Source organism: Heterocephalus glaber, unplaced genomic scaffold (genome assembly GCF_053883595.1).
Source record: "Heterocephalus glaber isolate CG9 unplaced genomic scaffold, H.glaber_assembly_v1.0 deba00000738, whole genome shotgun sequence".
Lineage (NCBI taxonomy): Eukaryota > Metazoa > Chordata > Mammalia > Rodentia > Bathyergidae > Heterocephalus > Heterocephalus glaber.
In genome coordinates, this window is record NW_028258161.1 from 3386173 (window position 1) to 3405731 (window position 19559).

A 19559-nucleotide genomic window follows, 5' to 3' on the forward strand; every position below is an offset into this window, starting at 1 on the left:
CTCCCAAGTTGTATTTACCCAGCAGGGCACCGCAGGACAGTTCTGAGCCTGCAGGCACAGGGCTCCCAGGTTCTCGGAAGAAAGTTCCAGAGAAGTGGGAAGAGGTCACTTTCTCCTGGCCTCTGAGTCCGATGCCCCCTGGGGCTGTGGTCCAGGCTCCTGAGCTGGCCTGGTTGCCGGAAGGTGGGGGAAGAAAGCGCTGGGTCCCAAGGGTGGACAGAGGCCAGCGATCTGTGAGAACAGGGAGGACTAAAGGAGGATGTGGGAGGTCAGTTCACAGCCACAGAGGATTGAAGATGCAGAGGCTGCCGGGAGGGAAGGATGAGCAGAGGCCCGAGGAGTGGAGGGGGTGGCGGGCAGGGCCCACGGGGGCTGAGCACAGGGACCGTGGTCACAGGAGCAGCTGCCCCCTGGCAGACAGGGTGGGACCAGAGGAGGGAGCCAGCCTTAGCTGCGTACATTCTGCAGCTCAGACCCTGTGCTAAGTTCGTCATGAGACAAAGAACACGCAGTGCTGGGGAGGCCGAGGGCCCTCAGCAAAGCCTGGAGGGGGGACAGGTGAGCGTCTCCTCTTCCAACAGCACCTCTGGCGGAGAGAGCCATGACCTGGGCCCCCAGCCCTCTCCCCCCAAGACCAGGTTCTCCCTTCGCACCGTGTGACCCAGTGGCTAACGCTGATTTCCATGTGTACAGTTTCCAAAGCACTTGCACAAGTCCAGCCGTTTAACGGTGTTACGGAAATCTCGGGAAGAAATACACGGAGACACAGAATTCGGATAAAATAATAAAATTTCTTCTCGAGACCGGGCGGGAATGCCAGAAACTGGTCTGGTCAGTATCCTCACCCCCTTTGTTCAGGGTTTCCCTTTTTATATCCTTTTTAGCCATTATCATCCCTAGGGGTCTTTGACGTGTAAATACAATTCCAGTTCCTAGTTACATGTCACAGACACAAGACAGGCCATATACATTGTAAATTCACCCTGGCATGGTAACTTTGTTAGGTTAATGAAGTTATAGGTTAGAGTCCGATAACCGTCACCTTAAACAAGTAGTTATGGGAAAAGCAAATCTTAAAAGAACACAATACTTATTTTGTTTCTACAACTACCTTAATCTGTTAAGTTATCTAAAACTTTTCCGTATCATTCCTCTCTCTGTTTACTTTGGGATAATTCTTCTACCCATTACAAGTTCTATCCAGTTTATCTACATTTCTTAACACTAGCATTTGGCAGTCTTGAGCTGCAGCACTGTGCAACTGTATAAATTTTGAAATCCATTGGATGACACAAGGACTAAACATTAATATTAATATTATAACAAGAAGGGGACTCAGAAGAGGTCCTATCCAAGTTTTTTTCATCTTGCCCAAGTAAAATTAATCCCATTGATAGATTTCCCTCCAATTTAGGGTGGCTCCTGTATATAATAGCTACCTTCTTTCCAGCATGCCCCTACTCCCACCAAAAGAGTAATCTGATGCTTGCTCTCCTCCTGGCAACTAGTGACATCACAGGCTCCTCCAGTCCCTAGCCACTACCTCACTCAACCCCACCTCAGCTCCTACAAGCCCCTATAAAAGGCACTTGCTGTCCTGGCCATATTGCTTTTGTCTCTCCTTTGCTCAGAGACAGCCTGACAGATCTATTCCCCTAATAAAGGCTTGTTGTGGCCTGGTCTGGTCTTGGTTTTCGGCCTTTTACCTGACACCCATAGGACAGCTCTCCTATACAAAATTTCTCATCAAGAGCCTTGATCTGATCTTTCAGTTTGTTTAGTGATTCTTATACTACACCAGACTTATTAGCATATTAACAACTCTCTTCACCAAGAAATAAGCAAGTCCCTCCTTTCTGGGCTGTGAGCAAATCAAGAGCATGCCTATTCTGTAATGACATTGGCCAGTGAATCTAGTTGGGTTTCTAAAGCCTGAAGTGTGTCTCGAATTTCCTCAAGATCTTTTTAAATTTCTTGACCTAATGAAATATATTACTCCTTGTAGCCAAATAAGATCCCATGGGGCTGGCATATACATAGATATAGGATTACATTGACCTTGTTTACAATTGTTACAGTTACCAGTGGCTCATCCAATAAGGGAGCCGTTGATCCAAACTTGTGTTTTCTCTTTGTAATATAATTTTTCATTAGAATAGCCCCCACAGTCAGAAGTTACCCCAGGTCCCCCATAATATTTTTATCAAAGAATATTATAAATGGATAGTCTTCCGGTTCCCATTTTACGGTTTTAAAAGTCACGTATTGTTCATCAAACTTTTCATTACTAGGCCTAAACACCCACAGTTCGAAAACAAAGAAACTTAAGGCAGTGATGATCTGACACAGCACAATAACCCATGTCGGCCTTGTTGGGGCTCCCATCCTTCAGCCATGCATTGACTCACCAGCCTCCAGAGTGGTGAGGGCAGGGCTTTGAGTACATTGCCTTTCTCAGCTCTCAGCATCAGCTTTACTGTTACCTTGTACAATGAAGTCTTTGCCTTTCTGATGTCCTGAACAATATATTACTGTGACTTTGCTAGGTTCCCACACTGCCTGTAGCAACTGTATAATTTCCTGTTTATTTTTAATTAGCTTCCCTTCTGCCACGAGACGACTTCGCTCTCAGTAAATCATGCCAATGATGTGTAATGGAGCAAATGCATAGCAAAAGTCCACATATATATTTACCTCTTTACCCTTTGCCCATCAGAGTGCCTGTCTGAGTGCTCAGAGTTAAGCACACTGAGCCGACTAAAGAGGGGGCCCTGGCTAGGATGACCTCATCCTTCATGGTTACCGCATATCCAGCATGACGAACCCCATCTTCCATGAAGCTGCTCCCATCCGTGAGCAGAATGAGGTCAGCATCGGACAAGGGTGTCATTTGTAGGTCAGGGCGGCTGGAAAAGAGCTCATGGGTGACACTTAAACAGTCATGATCGGGCGGGCCTGTCTCCGTGGGCAAGAAGGTAGCAGGATTTAAAGTTTTTATAGAAATAAACCACAAGCAGGGCTTCTCACAGAGAAGGGCTTGATACTGAGTAACCCGATTATTTGAGAGCCAATGATGCTCCCTTGTGTTCAGCAGTTCTAGGACCGGGTGTGGAACCTGCACAGTCAGTTCCTGACCTAAAGGCAGCTTGTCTTTTTTTGAATCAACAGAACTGAAGTTGCTAAGTCCCCAAAACAATGAGGCCATCCTTTTGTTACTGAATCTAAATTCTTAGACAAATATGCCACCAGTTGATTCCATGGGCCTACTTCTTGGGTCAACATTCCAAGGGCCACCTGGGTTTTTTTCAGTCACATACAGAGTAAAAGGCCACTTTATATCTGGTATGCCCAGGGCTGGGGCAGCTGCCAAAGTCAATTAAAAAAAAAAAAAAAAGCTTCCTCCTGTTCTACAGTCCAATGCAGATGATTCTTCCCTTTAGGGCTTCATAAAGGAGTTTAGAGATTTCTGCAAAACCCAGAATCCAAATTCTACAGAAGCCTGCTGCCCCAAGAACCTCTCTCAGCTGCTTCTTTGTTTGGGGTTCAGGGATGGCACTAATAACCCTTCATTTCCTGGGCAATGCGTGGCCTGTGTTATTTGAAATCCTAAATATTTAACACGCTGTACACAAATCTGGGCTTATTCCCATGATACCTTATATCCAGTTTTCCGGTAAGTATAGCAACAACTTTTTGGTGCCTTCCCAGCACCGTTCTTGGGTTGAGCTGCATAACAGTAAGTCAGCCACATACTGCAGTAGGACATAGCTATATTGTTCTGCAGGGAAGGCAAGCAAGTCCTTGGCTAGGGCCTTCCCAAAAAGCATGGGGGAGTTTTAAATCCCTGTGGCAATCTAGTGCAAGTAAACTGAGTCTTTTTCCCATCACTTGGGTCTTCCCATTCAAATGCAAAGATGGGTTGACTGAGGGGAGCAATGCAAAGGCAAAAGAAGGCATCTTTTAAATCCAAACAAGGAAACCATGCTGCTTCTGCGGGTATCAGACCCAACAAAGCATCGGGGTTAGGGACCACTGGGTGCAGCGTTACTGTTCTGCCATTTACAGCCCATGGATCTTGCACTGGCCTATAGTCCCCATCGGGTTTCCGAACAGGCAGCAAAGGGGTGTTCCAAGGCGATGTACGTTCTCTAATAAGTCCGAATTCCTTTAATCTCATGATATGGGGTTTAATTCCAATTCGGGCTTGCCTGGACATCCGGTATTGTTTTACACCAGTGGGGCCGAAATGTCTTTTAATTTTATAACTGTGGGTGAATGATTCTTAACTAAGCCTGGGGCAATTCCTCTGCCCATACTCCAGGGAACATAGCTCTTAGTTCTTGCCTGGCAAACATCATCCACATTGTAACACTGCCATTCATCCTCTCTTTCAGTTGGTAGCATCATGATGAGATCTCTTCCTGGGTCTAAATGCAGAGATGCATTTCCTCATTGGGTGAAAGTTAGTGTAGCTCCCAATTTAGATAATAAATCTCTTCCTAGTAAGGGGCTAGGACATTCTGGCATATACAAGAACTCATGTCTCACTTCATGTCCTCCAATTTCACAGGTCCTTTCATAGCCAAACTGGCACTTTTCTGAAATTCCAGTGGCACCAATCACTTGGATGCACTCTCCGCTCAGAGGGGCAACTGGAGCTGTTACCACTGAATGCTCTGCGCCACTGTCCACCGTTGAGAACATATTTTGGCCCCATCTATATATCAATGGGGGCCCAGCTGCATTGAACCCGGTCTGTGTCCGTCACTGTCCTCCATCACAGGCAACAACGTGCCAGTGTCCTTCCTTTCCTTCAAGTCCTGCTTTTTCCTTGAGCCTTATCTTTCTTTTTCCTTCTCTTCCTCGGCTCCCATAGCTACTGCTCTCTTTCTTCCTGGCTGTCTTTCTCTTTCACTGTCTCTCTATTCACATACACTTTCCCAGCTAATTGCAACAAATGCGTTATATTCATGCCTTCCCAAGTCTCCTGCCTTTGGATTTTCCGTCTATTGTCTGGTGCTGACTGGGTTACAAAAGTTGTATTAATTAGCTAATGGTTTTCTGGAACTGCTGGGTCAAATGGTGTGTACATTCTGTAGACCTCACAAAGCTGCTCATAAAAATTCTCAGGGCTCTCATTCAGCTCCTGCTGGGTCTCTGACACTTTAATCATATTAGTAGGCCTTTTACTTGCAGCTCGCATTCCTGCTAAAAGGGCTGTCCAATAATTTCTCAAGTTTTCCTGTCCTGCTTGGGTGTTGGGATCCCAATCGGGCCGCACATTTACTGGGAATTGCTCTTCATGCCAAGCGTCTGGATTCTGTGTATCACCTGGCATTCTAGTGGCATTAATTTTTTTAATTTCTCCTAAAACTCTCTGCATTTTTAGAGGTTAACAAAGTTTTTTACAGTCCTCCCAATTAGGACAATGGGTAGCAAAGATGGAATCAAATAATTGAAGCATTTTGGAGGGGTCTTGGTAGAGAATAAATGACTTTTTTCTCTGGACCTAACCTCCTTTTGTCCTTTTTTAAGTCAAATCTCAAATACCGCACCTTGGTCTGACATATTTGTACCTTTTTCCAACAGTTTTTTTTTTAACTCACTATAAAGGAGGAGGTCATATTGTAACCTGTTGGCTCTTAAACCCTTTGAAGATGACCAGTGTACCCATATTATAGTAATATATTTAGAATTTAACCCTTTGATGACAACTAATGTAAACATATTTAAACTTTTTATAACAAACTTGAAACTAACAAACAAACATACATAATTTTTGATAAATCACTTTCACGCATCTTTTGACATACTTAGGCCTTCTGGTCTTGTATTTTTTTTATCTTTTTAACAAGACAAACATACAAAATTTTTTATATCAAAATTGTATTTCTTCTACTTATAGGTTTTAAATATATATATTTTTATCTCACTATAGACCTTTTATCACAAACTTGTCTTTAGCTGTTAAAATTTTAAAGTGTCCCTTTTTCCTTCTCAGATTGTTACACTTTAAATTTGGTTGGCTGCCAATAGAACGGTAGTAACCTTGAGGTTTTTGGGTTTTTTTAAATCAACAAAGTACAGAAAAGAGCAAGTTAACCTTATTACAATTGAAGAATTTGCAATGTACAAGAAATACTTTGAGCACACCAATTAAACATCAACTCAAACTGAAACAGATAAATTTATCAATTAACTAAAATTTGTAACTTTTCAAACCGAAACACAGATACATTTATCAATTAGCTAAAATTTGTAACTTTTTAAACTGAAACACATACATTTATCAATTAACTAAAATTTGTAACTTTTCAAACTGAAACACAGATACATTTATCAATTAGCTAAAATTTGTAACCCTTGTAAAATTTCTTACTTTCTCTGGCTTTGTTTTATGTCCTTCAGAGCTTTTTTAGCTGCTTTTAATCCATTACTTATTTTTTTCTTCTAATTTTTAAAATTTGACTGTAAGTCCTATTCGATCCTTGCTGAGTCTGACCACAGCATGGTGCTCTGAAGCCAAGCAGTTTTCATGCTTTTGTCCCTACCTCCTCCAAACCTGTGAATTTAGCAACTCAAAAGGAGAGGGAAAGTCTAAATTCTCTCTGTCTGGATCTGAAAGGACCGGTTACTTTTCAGCATCGTCCCCTTTCTGACAGAGGACCAGGATGTTGCTTTTTGCTTCCGGGGTGCACATATGAAGCCAAGGAGGCATTCTGTGGTGCAATTTGAGCCATAAATCAATATAGGGAAATTGATCTGGATGTTCCCATCCAAGGGTGGTGACTGTTAGCCAGACAGACCAGACGAGGCCCTCACCTAAGGGTTCTCTCAGTTGGCCAAGCTAGGCAAAGCTTGGGGCATTCTAACTCACAAAAGGCTCTAAGTTTTGGGGTTTCATCTTAATACCATAATTTCCAGTAAAACTTTTCTTAAAATTCCCTTTTCTTTCTTTTTTTTTTTTAAATTAAATTCCTTTATTGGTACATTGTAGGTATACAACACAATTACATTTCTCATTGGGAATTGTACCTTTACATAATGGATCTTGGTTCTTATTTTTTCCCCATTCCTAGCCCTCCCTTCACGCCCTCCACCCTTCCCTATTTACAAAGACTTTATTTCCATTTTTTCCATTTCTCATCATTTTTCCTTTCCCTTCTTTCCTTTCCCCTGCCCCTCCCACTACCCCTACCCCTTTGGACCTTTTCTTCCTATTTTACATTTTTGATTATTCATTCTAATCATTGGTCCATTTTAGGTATACAATATGATGACATTCATCATTGGAAATTTGCACCTTTACATAGTCTCTCTTGGTTCTTATTTTTCACCCTTGCTCAGCCCTCCCTTCAACCCCTCCATTCCTCCCTATTTACAAAGATTTTGTTCCTATTTTTCCATTTTCTCATATTAATCCCATTCCCTTCTATCCTTTCCTCTAGCCCTCCCACTTCCTTCCCCTTTGCCCCTTTTCTTCCTATTTCACATGACCTGTTATACATTTAGTCCTTATTTACACTTTCGGTTTCTCACACCAGAGAAACTATTCAGTATTTATACATGTGTGTCCTATTTATTTCACTTAAGAGTATTGCCTCAATGTGCACCTACTTAGCTATAAATGTCTCTAATTTCTCATTTTTTATGGCTGAGTAGTACTCCATTTTATTAAAAAACCCCACATTTTCTTTATCCAGTCTCCAGTTGATGGGCATTTGGGCTGTTACCAAGTTTTAGCTATTACAAACTGTGCTGCTATGAACATGGGTTCACATATATCACTGTGGTATGATTCTTTTAATTCTTTAGGGAAGATCCCCAGCAGAATAGCGGGGTCAAATGGGACTTCCAGTCCTAGTTCTCTGAGGTATCTCCATACTGATTTCCACAGCAGTTGCACCAGTCTACACTCCCACCAGCAGTGGAGCAGGGTTCCTCTTTCCCCACAGCCCCACCGGCATTTGGTATTGGTTGATTTCATGATAGCAGCCATTCTTTCTGGAGTGAAGTGGAATCTCAGCATTGTTTTCATTTGCATCTCTTGAATGAACAGTGATGTTGAACATTTTTTCATGTATTTATTTGCTATTTCTACTTCTTTGTCTGAGAAATGTCTGTTCATTTCAGATGCCCATTTTTGGATTGGGTCTTTAAATTTGGGAGGTCTGATCTTTTCAAGTTCTTTATAGATTCGAGATAGTAGACCTTTGTCTGAGGAAGAGCAGGTGAAGATTTTTTCCCACATTGTGGGTTGTCTCTTCACACTGCTGGTGGTTTCTCTTGCTGTGCAGAAGCCTTTTAATAAGAAGAGATCCCACTTGTTGATTGTTTGTGCTAGTTCACAGGCAACTGAGGTTTTGTTCATAAAATCTTTTCCTACACCAATGTCTTCAAGGGTTCTACCTAACCTCTGTTCCAACTGCTTCAGAGTTTCTATTTTAATATTTAGATCTTTAATCCATTTTGATTTTAGTTTAGTGCATGGTGAGAGATACAGGTCTAGTTTTAATCTTTGGCAAGTTGAAGACTAATTTTTCCAGCACCATTTATTAAAGAGGCTATCTTTCCTACAGTGAGGGTGTTTGGCTTCTTTATCAAAGATGAGGTGGCTGAGTGTGTCTGCTGTTGTTTCTGCATCTTCTAATCTGTTCCACTGGTCCTCCAGTCTGTTTCTTTGCCAGTACCATGCTGTTTTTATCACAGTAGCTTTGTAGTAGAGTTGCAGGTTGGGGATTGTGATACCCCCTGCCATGTCTCTGTTACCTAGAATTGCTTTTGCTATTCTGGGTCTCTTCTTGTTCCAAATGAATTTTTGGATTGTTTTCTCAAGGTCTATGAAGTATGCTGCTGGGATCTCAATTGGAATTGCATTAAATCTATATAGCAGTTTTGGAAGTATGGCCATTTTCACTATATTAATCCTTCCTACCCAGGAGCAGGGGATATCTGTCCATTTTCTGATATCATCTTCAATCTCTCTTTTCAGAGTGCCATAGTTTTCAGAGAAAAGGTCTTTGATTTCTTTCAATAGGATGATTCCTAGGTATTTCAGTTTTTTGGATGCTATTGTGAAAGGAATTATTTGCCCTATTTCTCTCTCAGTGAGTCTGTCATTGGTGTAGAGGAAAGCTATTGATTTTTGTGTGTTGACTTTGTAACCAGCTACTTGACTGAATTTGGTTATTAAGTCTAGAAGACTTTTGGTGGAGTTCTTGGGGTCTTCTATATAGAGGATCATGTCATCTGCAAATAATGACAATTTGACTTCTTCATTTCCTATCTTTATTCCTTTTATTTCTTTCTCTTGTCTAATTGCCGTGGCTAATGTTTCCAGAACTATATTGGACAAGAGTGGTGATAGTGGACATCCTTGTCTTGTTCCTGATTTTAGTGTGAAGGATTTCAGTTTTTGACCATTTAGTATGATATTGGCTGTTGGTTTTTCATAGATGGCTTCTATCAGTTTGAGGTAGAGACCATCTATTCCAATTTTTTGTAGGATTTTTATCATAAATGCATGTTGGATTTTGTCCAATGCTTTTTCTGCGTCTATGGAGATAATCATATGGTTTTTGTCCTTGGCTCTATTGATATAGTGTATTACATTGATTGATTTGTGTATATTGAACCATCCCTGCATCCCTGGGATGAATCTCACTTGATCAGGGTGTATGATCTTCTTGATCATCTTCTGCATTCTGTTTGCCTTTATCTTATTAAGGATTTTTGCATCTATATTCATTAGTGAGATTGGCCTATAGTTCCCTTTTTCGATTGGGTCTTTCTCTGCTTTGGGGATCAAGGTGATGCTTGTTTCCAGGAATGAATTTGGGAGTATTGCTTCCCTTTCAATTTCATTGAAGAGTTTAAACAGTAGTGGCAGTAGTTCCTCTCTAAATGTCTTGTAGAATTCAGCAGTGACGCCATCAGGGCCTGGGCTTTTCTTAGTTGATAAGTTTTTAATTACATTTTCAATTTCATTGGTTGATATTGGGTTGTTCAGAATTTTTAGGTCTTCTTCATTCAACTTTGGTAATTCATATGTATCTAGGAATCTGTCCATTTCTTCTGTGTTGTCCATCTTATTGGCGTATAGGTTCTGGAAGTAGGTATTGATGATCCTCTGGATTTCTGCTGGGTCTGTTGTAATTTCACCCTTTTCATTCCTAACTGCATGGATTTGGGCCTTTTCTTTCCTTTTTCTGACAAGGTTGGTTAAGGGTTTGTCCATTTTGTTGATTCTTTCAAAGAACCAACTCTTGGCTTCATTGATTTTTTGTATTGTTCTCTTAGTCTCCATTGCATTGATTTCTCCTCTGATCTTTATAATTTCCTCCCTTGTATGAGCTTTGGGGTTGTCCTGTTCTTCTTTTTCTAGAAGCTCGAGGTTCAGCATCAGGTTATTTAATTGGGCTCGTTCTGTTTTCCTAATATGCATATTCACTGCTATGAATTTCCCTTGTAAGACTGCTTTCATTGTGTCCCATAGATTCCAATATGTTGTATTGTCATTGTCATTTAATTGAAGGAATTGTCTGATTTCTTCTTTAATTTCCTCTGTGACCCATTGGTTATTCAGAAGTGTGTTGTTCAATTTCCATGTGTTTATGAAATTTTTTGAGTTTCTTTTGCTATGGATCTCCAATTTCATTGCACTATGGTCTGATAATATACAGGGGATAACTTCAATTCCTTTGCACTTACTTAAACATGTTCTATGTGTGAGTATGTGGTCTATTTTGGAGAATGACCCATGTGCAGCTGAGAAGAATGTGTATTCTGATTTTGTGGGGTGGAACACTCTGTAAACATCTGTTAAGTTCATTTGTTCAAGAGTTTCATTGAGTTCTAGTATTTCATTACTTATTTTTTGTCTAGTTGATCTATCTATTTGTGACAGTGGGGTGTTGAGGTCCCCCACTACAATTGTATTAGTGCATATATGACTTTTCATGTCCATTAGTATTTGTTTTATATAGTTGGATGCACTAGTGTTTGGTGCATAGATATTTATGATTGTCATCTCTTCCTCTTGGATTCTTCCCTTTACAAGGATGTAGTGTCCTTCTTCGTCTCTCTTAATCATTGTTGGTTTGAAATCTATTTGATCTGCAAAGAGGATAGCTACTCCTGCTTTTTTGGGGGTTCCTGTCACATGGAGTATTGTTTTCCACCCTTTAACTTTCAGTCTATGAGTTTCCTTTTGAATGAAGTTTGTTTCTTGTATGCAGAATATTGTTGGATTTTGCTTCTTGACCCATTCTGCCAGTCTGTTTCTTTTGATTGGTGAGTTGAGATCATTAACATTGACGGTTATAACTGAAACGTATTGACTTGTCATTGCCATGACTTTTTCTTTTTGTTGGGTTCTCCCCCTTTACATTTAATTTCTTATCATGCCAGATGGGTTCATTCTGCTTTGCTTCCTGGGGTTGTGATCCTCAATGTCTGTTCCTAGGATATTGTGTAAAATTCTTTGGAGTGCTGGTTTGATATTCATGAAGTTCTTAAGGTGCTCTTTGTCATGAAAGTATCTTATTTCTCCATCCATTTTGAAAGCTAGTTTTGCAGGGTACATCAATCTGGGTTGGAGGCTGTTTTCTTTTAGGGCTTGGAATATGTCACTCCAAGCTCTTCTTGCCTTGATGGTTTGTGTTGAGAAGTCTGCTGTGATTCTGATGGGCTTTCTTTTGTATGTGATTTGTTTCTTTTCTCTGACTGCTTGTAGAACTTTGTTCTTCTGTTGTGTTTCTGGAATCTTAACAATTATATGCCTATGTGTAGGGTTTTTTTTGATCAAGGCTATTTGGAGTCCTATATGCCTCACTTATCTGTATGTCAAGCTCCTTTCTGCCATTATTTTTTCTGCCATTATTTCTGTGAAGAGATTTTTTTATGTCATCTCCACTCTCTCCTGTTTCTTCATTGAGCCCAATCAGTCTTATGTTATTCTTCTTTGCATCATCTAGCAGCTGCTGGATTGATTTCTCATGTTCCCTTATAATTTTGAAGCAATTTTTCTTTTCCTGGTCACTAATTGCAATCTTATCTTCTATATCTGAAATTCTGTCCTCACATTGGCTCATTCTACTGTGTAGACTTTCAATGGAGTTTTTCATGTCCTGGAAATCTATCTGCATCTGTTTTATGGATTCCATTTGTTTCCTAAGTTGGGATTCCATCATGTTCCTGAGCTCCTCTCTAGATTTATTAATCATGTCTTGCACTAAGGGCACAATTTCTCCTGTTATCTGAGAAATTATTTCTGATTTCATTTTTTCCAGATCCCCTTTCGTTGCCAGTTCAGTGGGTCCAGGTGGTTGAGTATCAGAGTGTTCCATCTCATTTCCCTTTGGGGTTGCTGTAGGTGATCTGGAAGTCTGGTTTTGAGACTTATTTACATGTTTTCTCATTTCGACTGGGCCAGGGGGCTGTTAGTGCCTGCACGGATTACCTCCTCTGAGCTGGGTGAGGTGGGCCAGGGGCTGCGAGCAGCAGTAGGGATGGTGACCCAAAAGTCCTTTCCTGTGGGCTGGGAGCAGTGGGAGGGATGGTGGCCGGGAAGCCCCTTCCTCTGGACCAGGAGCAGTGGGATGGCAGCTCAGAAGCCCCTCCCTCTGGGCCGGGAGCTGTGGGAGGGATGGTGGCCCAGAAGCCCCTTCCTCTGGGCCAGGAGCAGTGGGACAGAAGGTGGTCCAAAAGCCCTTTCCTCTGGGCTGGGAGCAGCGGGAGGGATGGTGACTGGGAAGCCCCTTCCTCTGGACCAGGAGCAGTGGGATGGCAGCTCAGAAGCCCCTACCTCTGGGCCGGGAGCAGCGTGACTCAGTACCTTGGTCTGTTGGTCTGGTGTCCTCTGCATCTTTGTAGTGTGGAACCAGGTGGCTGCCTGTCTGCAGTGGGGTGATTTGGCATGTTCTGTGCGACTCAGGACCTCGGTAGGGCCCCTTTCTTAAAATTCTTAAGCATGCATTCCAAAACAGTAGGACGAGATGTTTCTGTCCCCACGATCGGCCATCAGAGTGTTGGTGTGTATGCGTACCCTTGTACAGAGACGCAAGACAAACAAAGGTGGGGATCACTTGCTCGCCTGCCTGGCTGCGGGCTTCTCAACCATTTTAAGGTCTGTTCAGGCTAAGGTGAGTTGTTGCCTAAGCTCACCATTGTGTCTTTGTTAAACGTGACCACACACAAATTCTATGATGCAGGGAGGACTCTTTAAGCTCAAGCGCTTCCTCCCTCTGTCTTGTTCCACAGCTCATTCCACACACTCTCCTATCCAGAACTCTTTCACTCACACATTTATTCAGAAGTTACCACATTCTCTCCCAGTGAGCCCCTAACTGTAACCAAAACAAATGGGAGGAGCTATCTTTCCAAATGGCAAAGCACAAGAGGTGATCAGGTCCCTGCACTATGTTTGCCCAAAGTTACAAAACACAAATTCACAAGGCGAAACTGAAAGTTAATGACTAGGGGGTTTCCTGGGGTTTCTCACCCAGCAAAGGAAAGAGACAGACGAGACACCAAGAGCAGCAGTCCTCCTTCTGTAGTCTCCTCCGGTTCGCGCAATCCTCTGCCCAGTGAGTGGATCTCTGTGTCCTGTTGGGGCACCTAGGAAATTAGTCCCAGGGGTGAGCCTTTCCTCTCAAGGAGACAGAGAGCCACTCCCTCCAGTGGGATTCGGGCCCATGCCCAAAAGGGCTATTTCATTCCCGATTCCCAGCCAACACACCAAATGTTGCAGAAATCTCGGAAAGAAACACATAAAGACACAGAATTCAGGTAAAATAATAAAATTTCTTCTCGAGAGCTGGCGGGAATGCCCAAAACAGGTCTGGTTACTATCCATGCCCCCTTTGTTCAGCACTTCCCTTTTTATATCCTTTTTAGCCATTATCATCCCTAGGGGTCTTTGACGTGTAAATACAATTCCAGTTCCTAGTTACAAGTCACAGACACAAGATAGCCCATATACATTGTAAATTCACCCTGGCATGGTAACTTTGTTAGGTTAATGAAGTTACGGGTTAGAGTCAGATAACCGTCACCTTAAACGAGGAGTTATGGGAAAAGCAAATCTTAAAAGAACACATTACTTATTTTGTTTCTACAACTACCTTAATCTATTAAGTTATCTAAAACTTTTCCATATCAACAGAGGCGTTTCTGGGTCACTGGGTGCTGGTCAGGTTCATCCCAGTCCATCCTGTCTGGCTTCACCTGTGTGATGCCAGGGGAGTCACTTGCCCTCTCTGGGCTCCGGTGTGCCCAGAAGGCTGCAGACAGGATCAGTCAGTTTCCTGCAGCCTGGAACAGAAGGGTCTGGCTAGGGGAAACGAGCCCTGGTGTCCTTGGACAGACTAAGAAAACCTGTTCCCTGGGCTCCAGGAAGATGAACTCAGCGGTAGCATCTTCATTCCGTCCACACAGCTTGTAAACCCTGAGCTTCCAGAAGCCTCATGGTTCTCAGGCTGCTGAGCCCCAGGCCAAGCCTAGTTTGGAGACAGAGAAGTTGGAGAGTAGTTTTCTATCATCCCATGCTCAATTTTGTTGTTGTTGTTTGTTTTGAGACAGAGTCTCGCTATGTAGCTCAGGCTGGCCTTGAACTTACAGTGATCCTCCTGCCTCAGCCTCCCCAGTGCTGGGCTCACAGGCGTGCACCACCTTGCCAGGCCCTGGGCTCTATTTTTAACTGGAATGTCTCACTGCAGCAGGGATGGGCCCTGGGGATGCTGAGGTGGAGCATTGTCAGCAAGACCCAAGCAATGAATAGCCAGGGACAGAGGCCGATCTGGCATCAGGCCGGACAGATGGACAAACCGTGGCCCGGGGCCTCTGCCAGCAGTGGGGCCACTCACCACATGCGCTCTGACGCCTGCGCAGGGTGGGGAGGGCGATGGGAGTCCCGGCAGGTGTTCAGGTCGGGCAGGTGCGGCCCGGTGAGCCTGTGGAGGGACACCGATCTGCGGGGCGCTGCGGGGAAGTCTGGCGCCTTGAGCAGAGGTGACCCCGTACATCCCGAGAACCCAGCCTGGCGCTTCGGCCACAGTGGGTCGGACGTGAAGGACAGCAGCAACCGACATGTTCCTGCCCGGCCCCCAGCCATTCCCAGCACTCCCGGGAAGTGGGGGCCAGCATTGCCTTCCCTCCTCCAGACAGATCTGCCGGAGTTGGGTTCGAGTTCCAGGACAGGGGAAAAGGCCCCCTATGGCCCTTCTTTGCTGGGGCGCTCCTGCTCTGGCCACAAAAACCAGCACCTTTCTCGCCCCCCCCCCCCCCGCCGCCGGGGGTGGGAGGGTACGTGCGCGCATGCGCGGAGTAACCCCCTCGTGGCCTTGCCTTGCAGGACAGACCCGCAGAGCCCAGCACCCGCGTGGACAGCTCGGCGTCCCCGTCGGTGGCCCAGCTGGCCGGGCAGTTTCGGGAGCAGGCGGCTGCGGCCAAAGAGGTGAGGCTGGAGGTGGAAGCAGCAGGGCAGGTCTGGCCCAGGGAGCGGGAGGACGACCAAATTAGGACGAAAAGCCGCAGGGTCCCTGTGGAACGTGCCAGAGCTGAGCCTTGAACCCTTCCCCCCGGAGGCCAGGACAGGGACGTGACTGTGGATTCGCTTTCATCTTGATCCTCCGCGCTGAGAGCCCGGACGAGTCAGGGGAAAGAAGTCCCCCAAAGTCCCCACACCTGGCCCCTGGCGGGCAGCCTGGGAGTCAGGAGCAGGGGAGGCTGGGCAGACTCCGAATTGAGAATGGAGAATGGAGAGAGGATTTGGAGGGAAGCACATCCAGTGGGAAACCAGGGCTCAGAAGGGCTGCTGCAAGAATCCTGCGGAAGAAGACAGTGTGGAGCCAGACATGGTAGCGCATGTCTGTCACCCCAGTACTCTAGGAGGCTGAGGCAGGAGGGTCACAGGTTCAAGCCCAGCCTGGGCAACTCAGTGACTTAGCAAGATCCTGTCCCCAAATAAAAAATTTTAAAAAGGCTGGGGATGTAGCTCAGTGCAAAGGACCTGGGTTCAATCCCTTACAGAGAGGGGGCGGGGGGAGGCAAAAGAAGTATGGAAGGGTTAACTTGGGAGAGATCTGGACTGCATTTCTGTTCTGCAGGGTGAGGCGCTCCCTATAATGAGATGACAGAAGCAGGCCTGAGGTGAAAGGGGGCTTCTGGTGGCCCCTGGGTGGGACAGGGGCACATGGGCCCACCTGACCCTGTCAGGTGCACCATTTGGCACTTCTGTCTTCCCAGCTGAGAAATCAGATCCCTCATTGCTAGACATGTCCTGCAGGACAAAGGCGGTGGCATTGATCTGGAAGCTGGCTGCCAATGTGACTGCTGCCGCAGGCTGGTGAATCCCAGGGAAGAGAGGAGGGGACAGGACAGGAGGGGCTGAACGCCAGGCGCGGCGGTCACCCTGCACCGGGTCACCCGCACCTGCTCAGAGGAGGGCCGCCCACCACCATTCTGCCTTCTCTAGCCACCCCTACCCGTACCTCACTGACCCCACTTCCTGCCTCCTCCTCCCTGTTGCCTGACTAGCTGTCTCTGTCTGTCTGTCTGTCTGTCGTCTGTCACCCTCCCTCTAGACACCGGCCAGTAAACCAACCCGAAGGAAACCACCCTGCTCTCTCCCCCTGTTCCCTCACAAGGTAGAGCTGGGCCAGAATGGTGAGGAGGTAAGTACTCTGCTGCCGGGCCGCTCGTGAGTTTTCTTCTTCTTCTAGAAAGAGGCACAAAAATCAGACCTTTAGGCTTTGAAATTTATGCAGGGCATTTCTCCACTTTATATTCCAGGATGAGTACTGGGGATTGAACCCAGGGCCTTTGCACTGAGCTGCATCTGCAGCCCTCTTTTATTTTTTTATTTTGAGACAGAGTTTTGCTAAGCTGCTAAGTGCCCCAGGCTAGGTTTGAACTTGTGATCCTCCTGCCTCAGCCTCCCAGAGTGCTGGGGTGACAGGCATGTGCCACCACACCCACTCTGTTTGAATCTCTCTCCCTAATGCTTCCTGCATGATTTACTTTGGAATCTAGGTTTCTCTCTAATCCTTCCTGCTGAGCCTCCTCTATGATCTGATTAAAGACAGAAACAACATTTTTTAAGCCTGAGAACTGAAGCAAAAAGAAAATTATTACCACGCCCGATTCAAGCATTGGGAAAGTTGTGTTATTTTCCCAGGTCTCCCGGGGATGAGCTCAGAATAATGTGTACAGAAGGACCCTGGATAGAGGCTGTGCTGCCATGTGGTGGAACTGTAAGGCAGGAGAATCCCACGGCTGCTGGTGCTGCTGTTGCTGCTGCTGCTCCTCCTCCTCCTCCTCCTCCTCCTCCTCCTCCTCCTCCTCCTCCTCCTCCTCCAGTCCTGGAAAAGCCTGACTATTGTGTTAGACCCTTGGAAGAAAACCAGAGCGCACAGGAGGCCTTGTTGCCCTCAGCTATAAATAGCCAGCACTGCCAACAGAATAAAGGCTCTGGCAGCACAGATCATAGCCAGTAATAGATCCCAGCCTGCACAGGCACCCACCCCACTTACCTAATTGCAGCTGCAGCAGTCCCTCTGCACGCCCTGTCCCAGACCCCTCCCTGTGGTCATGGCCGGGCCGTGCATGGATGTGGCATGGGTGTGCAGGCCCCATGTGCCTTGCGGGAGGCCAACCCCAAACGCGGCTCGAGAGCCACAGAGAGCTGGGCTCCTGAGTCCCCCTTCAGCCAGGCTTTTTCTCCCCTTCTTTTTGGGGACCAGCATCCTGACCATAGACACTGAGAACGCCTGCATGAACTTGGGCAAGCCCCTGGCCCTGACATTTTCTCATCTAGAAAGCGAAACAGTTGAAGTACACGTGGCTTTCTGGTCTTTTTGTCAACCCCAAAAGCCAAAGCCGATCAGAAAAAGCCAAAACTAGAGTGGGACCTGGTCAAAGGGTGGTGGGGACCCCAGTGGGGGGCGTTGACAACATGCTGAGGCTTTTCAGGGTCTCTTCCAGCGGTAGCACCATGACGCGTGGCTTCATAGGGTTACCAGGCAGTGCTGCACCCAAACATGCACCAGCAACTTCTCAGTCCAGAGGCTCAGCGTCTTGTGACTTTCCCCTCAGACTCCATGGCCCTGCAGCTGTGGCCACCCGAGGGTGTCCCCTGATGACCCAGCAGAGCTTGGGGAAGTCACTGCACCACACTGACTCTGGTTCCGTGTTTGTAGGACGAGGACAGGACCCAGATAGGCCAGGGCGGCTGGATGGGGTGGGACTCACTGAAACAATGTGAAGGCTCGGCCTGGCAGGGACTTGGGGTGATGGCTGTGTGGGGATGAATGGAGCTTTCCTCCCTCAGCACCTCGTCCGGAAAGTAAAGGTGTCCGGGTCCAAGGGCTGGGTGAAGAGAAGGGGAGAGTTTTCAAGGGAGATAAAAAAATACAGTGAATGCTTCATATTTAAAACCTTATTACAGGGCCGGGGATTTAGCCCAGTGGTTTCGCTGCCTGCTAAGCAAGTGCAAGGACCCGAGTTCGATCCACGGTACACCCCAAGAAAACCTCATTACAGTAAGACACATTCCCACGCATCCCCCTCCAAAGACTCCCCCTTGCTTCCAATATGTTTACGCCTCCTTCTTCCCACTCTCCGAAGGCCTTCTGGAAGTCCTCTTTCAGAACTGTCTTTATGAGGAGTGACCAAAAATACAATCAGTGCTGCCGAGTGCCAGCCAACTGAAAGGCAGGCTCATAAAAACGTTACGCTGTGTCCTCATCTACCTCATTCACCAGAGCTGGGAGCGTGCGACTTCTGGCTCTTCCCCAAAGTCAAAATGACTGTGAAAGGTAAACATTTTGAATCGATTCAGCCATGACAGTGGAACTAAAGACACTCACGAAAGAAGACTTCCAGAACTGCAAGACCCATGGGATAAGTGTTTTCGAAGCAAGGGGAGTATTGTGAGGAGAATCCATGACAATGTGTCTTTTACTGTAATTTAAAAAAATTTAAATACACATCCTATTTTTCGATCATACCCCGAAGACCAACAACTTCCTGCCCGGAGGGACAGGCTGCTTGGATACAAGAAAGACACTACCTGCAGGGATGGGTGACTTTTTGTTGCCTTGAGATCCACACAGAAGTAAAGTGGTGGCCTGGTGCCTGGCAGGCTGGGTGGAAGCTGTGGCCACACTTGCTCCAAGCTCCTCCAGCACAGCCCTTTTTGGGCCTGACAGTGGGGTTCCCGCCCCCCTGCCATGCCTGTGCTGACTGGTAGGCCAGGTAACCTGCAGTCAGCCCTTGCTAGGAGGCCTGCCAGAGGGGCGTTTAAAGCAGTTGAAAAGGCTGAAAAACGCTCCCATATGAAAAATCAGGCCCACAGCCTCTAGACATTATAAGACATAGGGGGATGTCACAAAAACTTGTCTCCACATACACGCAAAGAGCTGTAAAGCTGATTTTCCCTCCAGGATTCTGTTAGCCCCGGCTCCTGCCTGAAGCCTTTGGTTAAACTGTAAAGGAAACGCTGCCACCTGCTGTCGATCTCAGGAACTGCATTTGCAGTTATGTAGGATTCCGCTTGTAGT

General features: G+C 45.7%; 1 protein-coding gene across 2 annotated transcripts in view; it reads left to right on the forward strand.

Annotated features, from left to right (window-relative positions):
* The window catches only part of Rcsd1 (RCSD domain containing 1), a 72833-nt gene that overhangs the window by 41227 nt on the left and 12047 nt on the right, over positions 1 to 19559 (forward strand). For both annotated transcript variants that reach the window (XM_087206844.1, XM_004865201.4), the window contains exons 2-3: positions 15353 to 15454; positions 16584 to 16673. In XM_087206844.1, coding sequence (XP_087062970.1) covers positions 15353 to 15454; positions 16584 to 16673 — 192 coding nt within the window. The remainder of the gene's footprint in view (positions 1 to 15352; positions 15455 to 16583; positions 16674 to 19559) is intronic.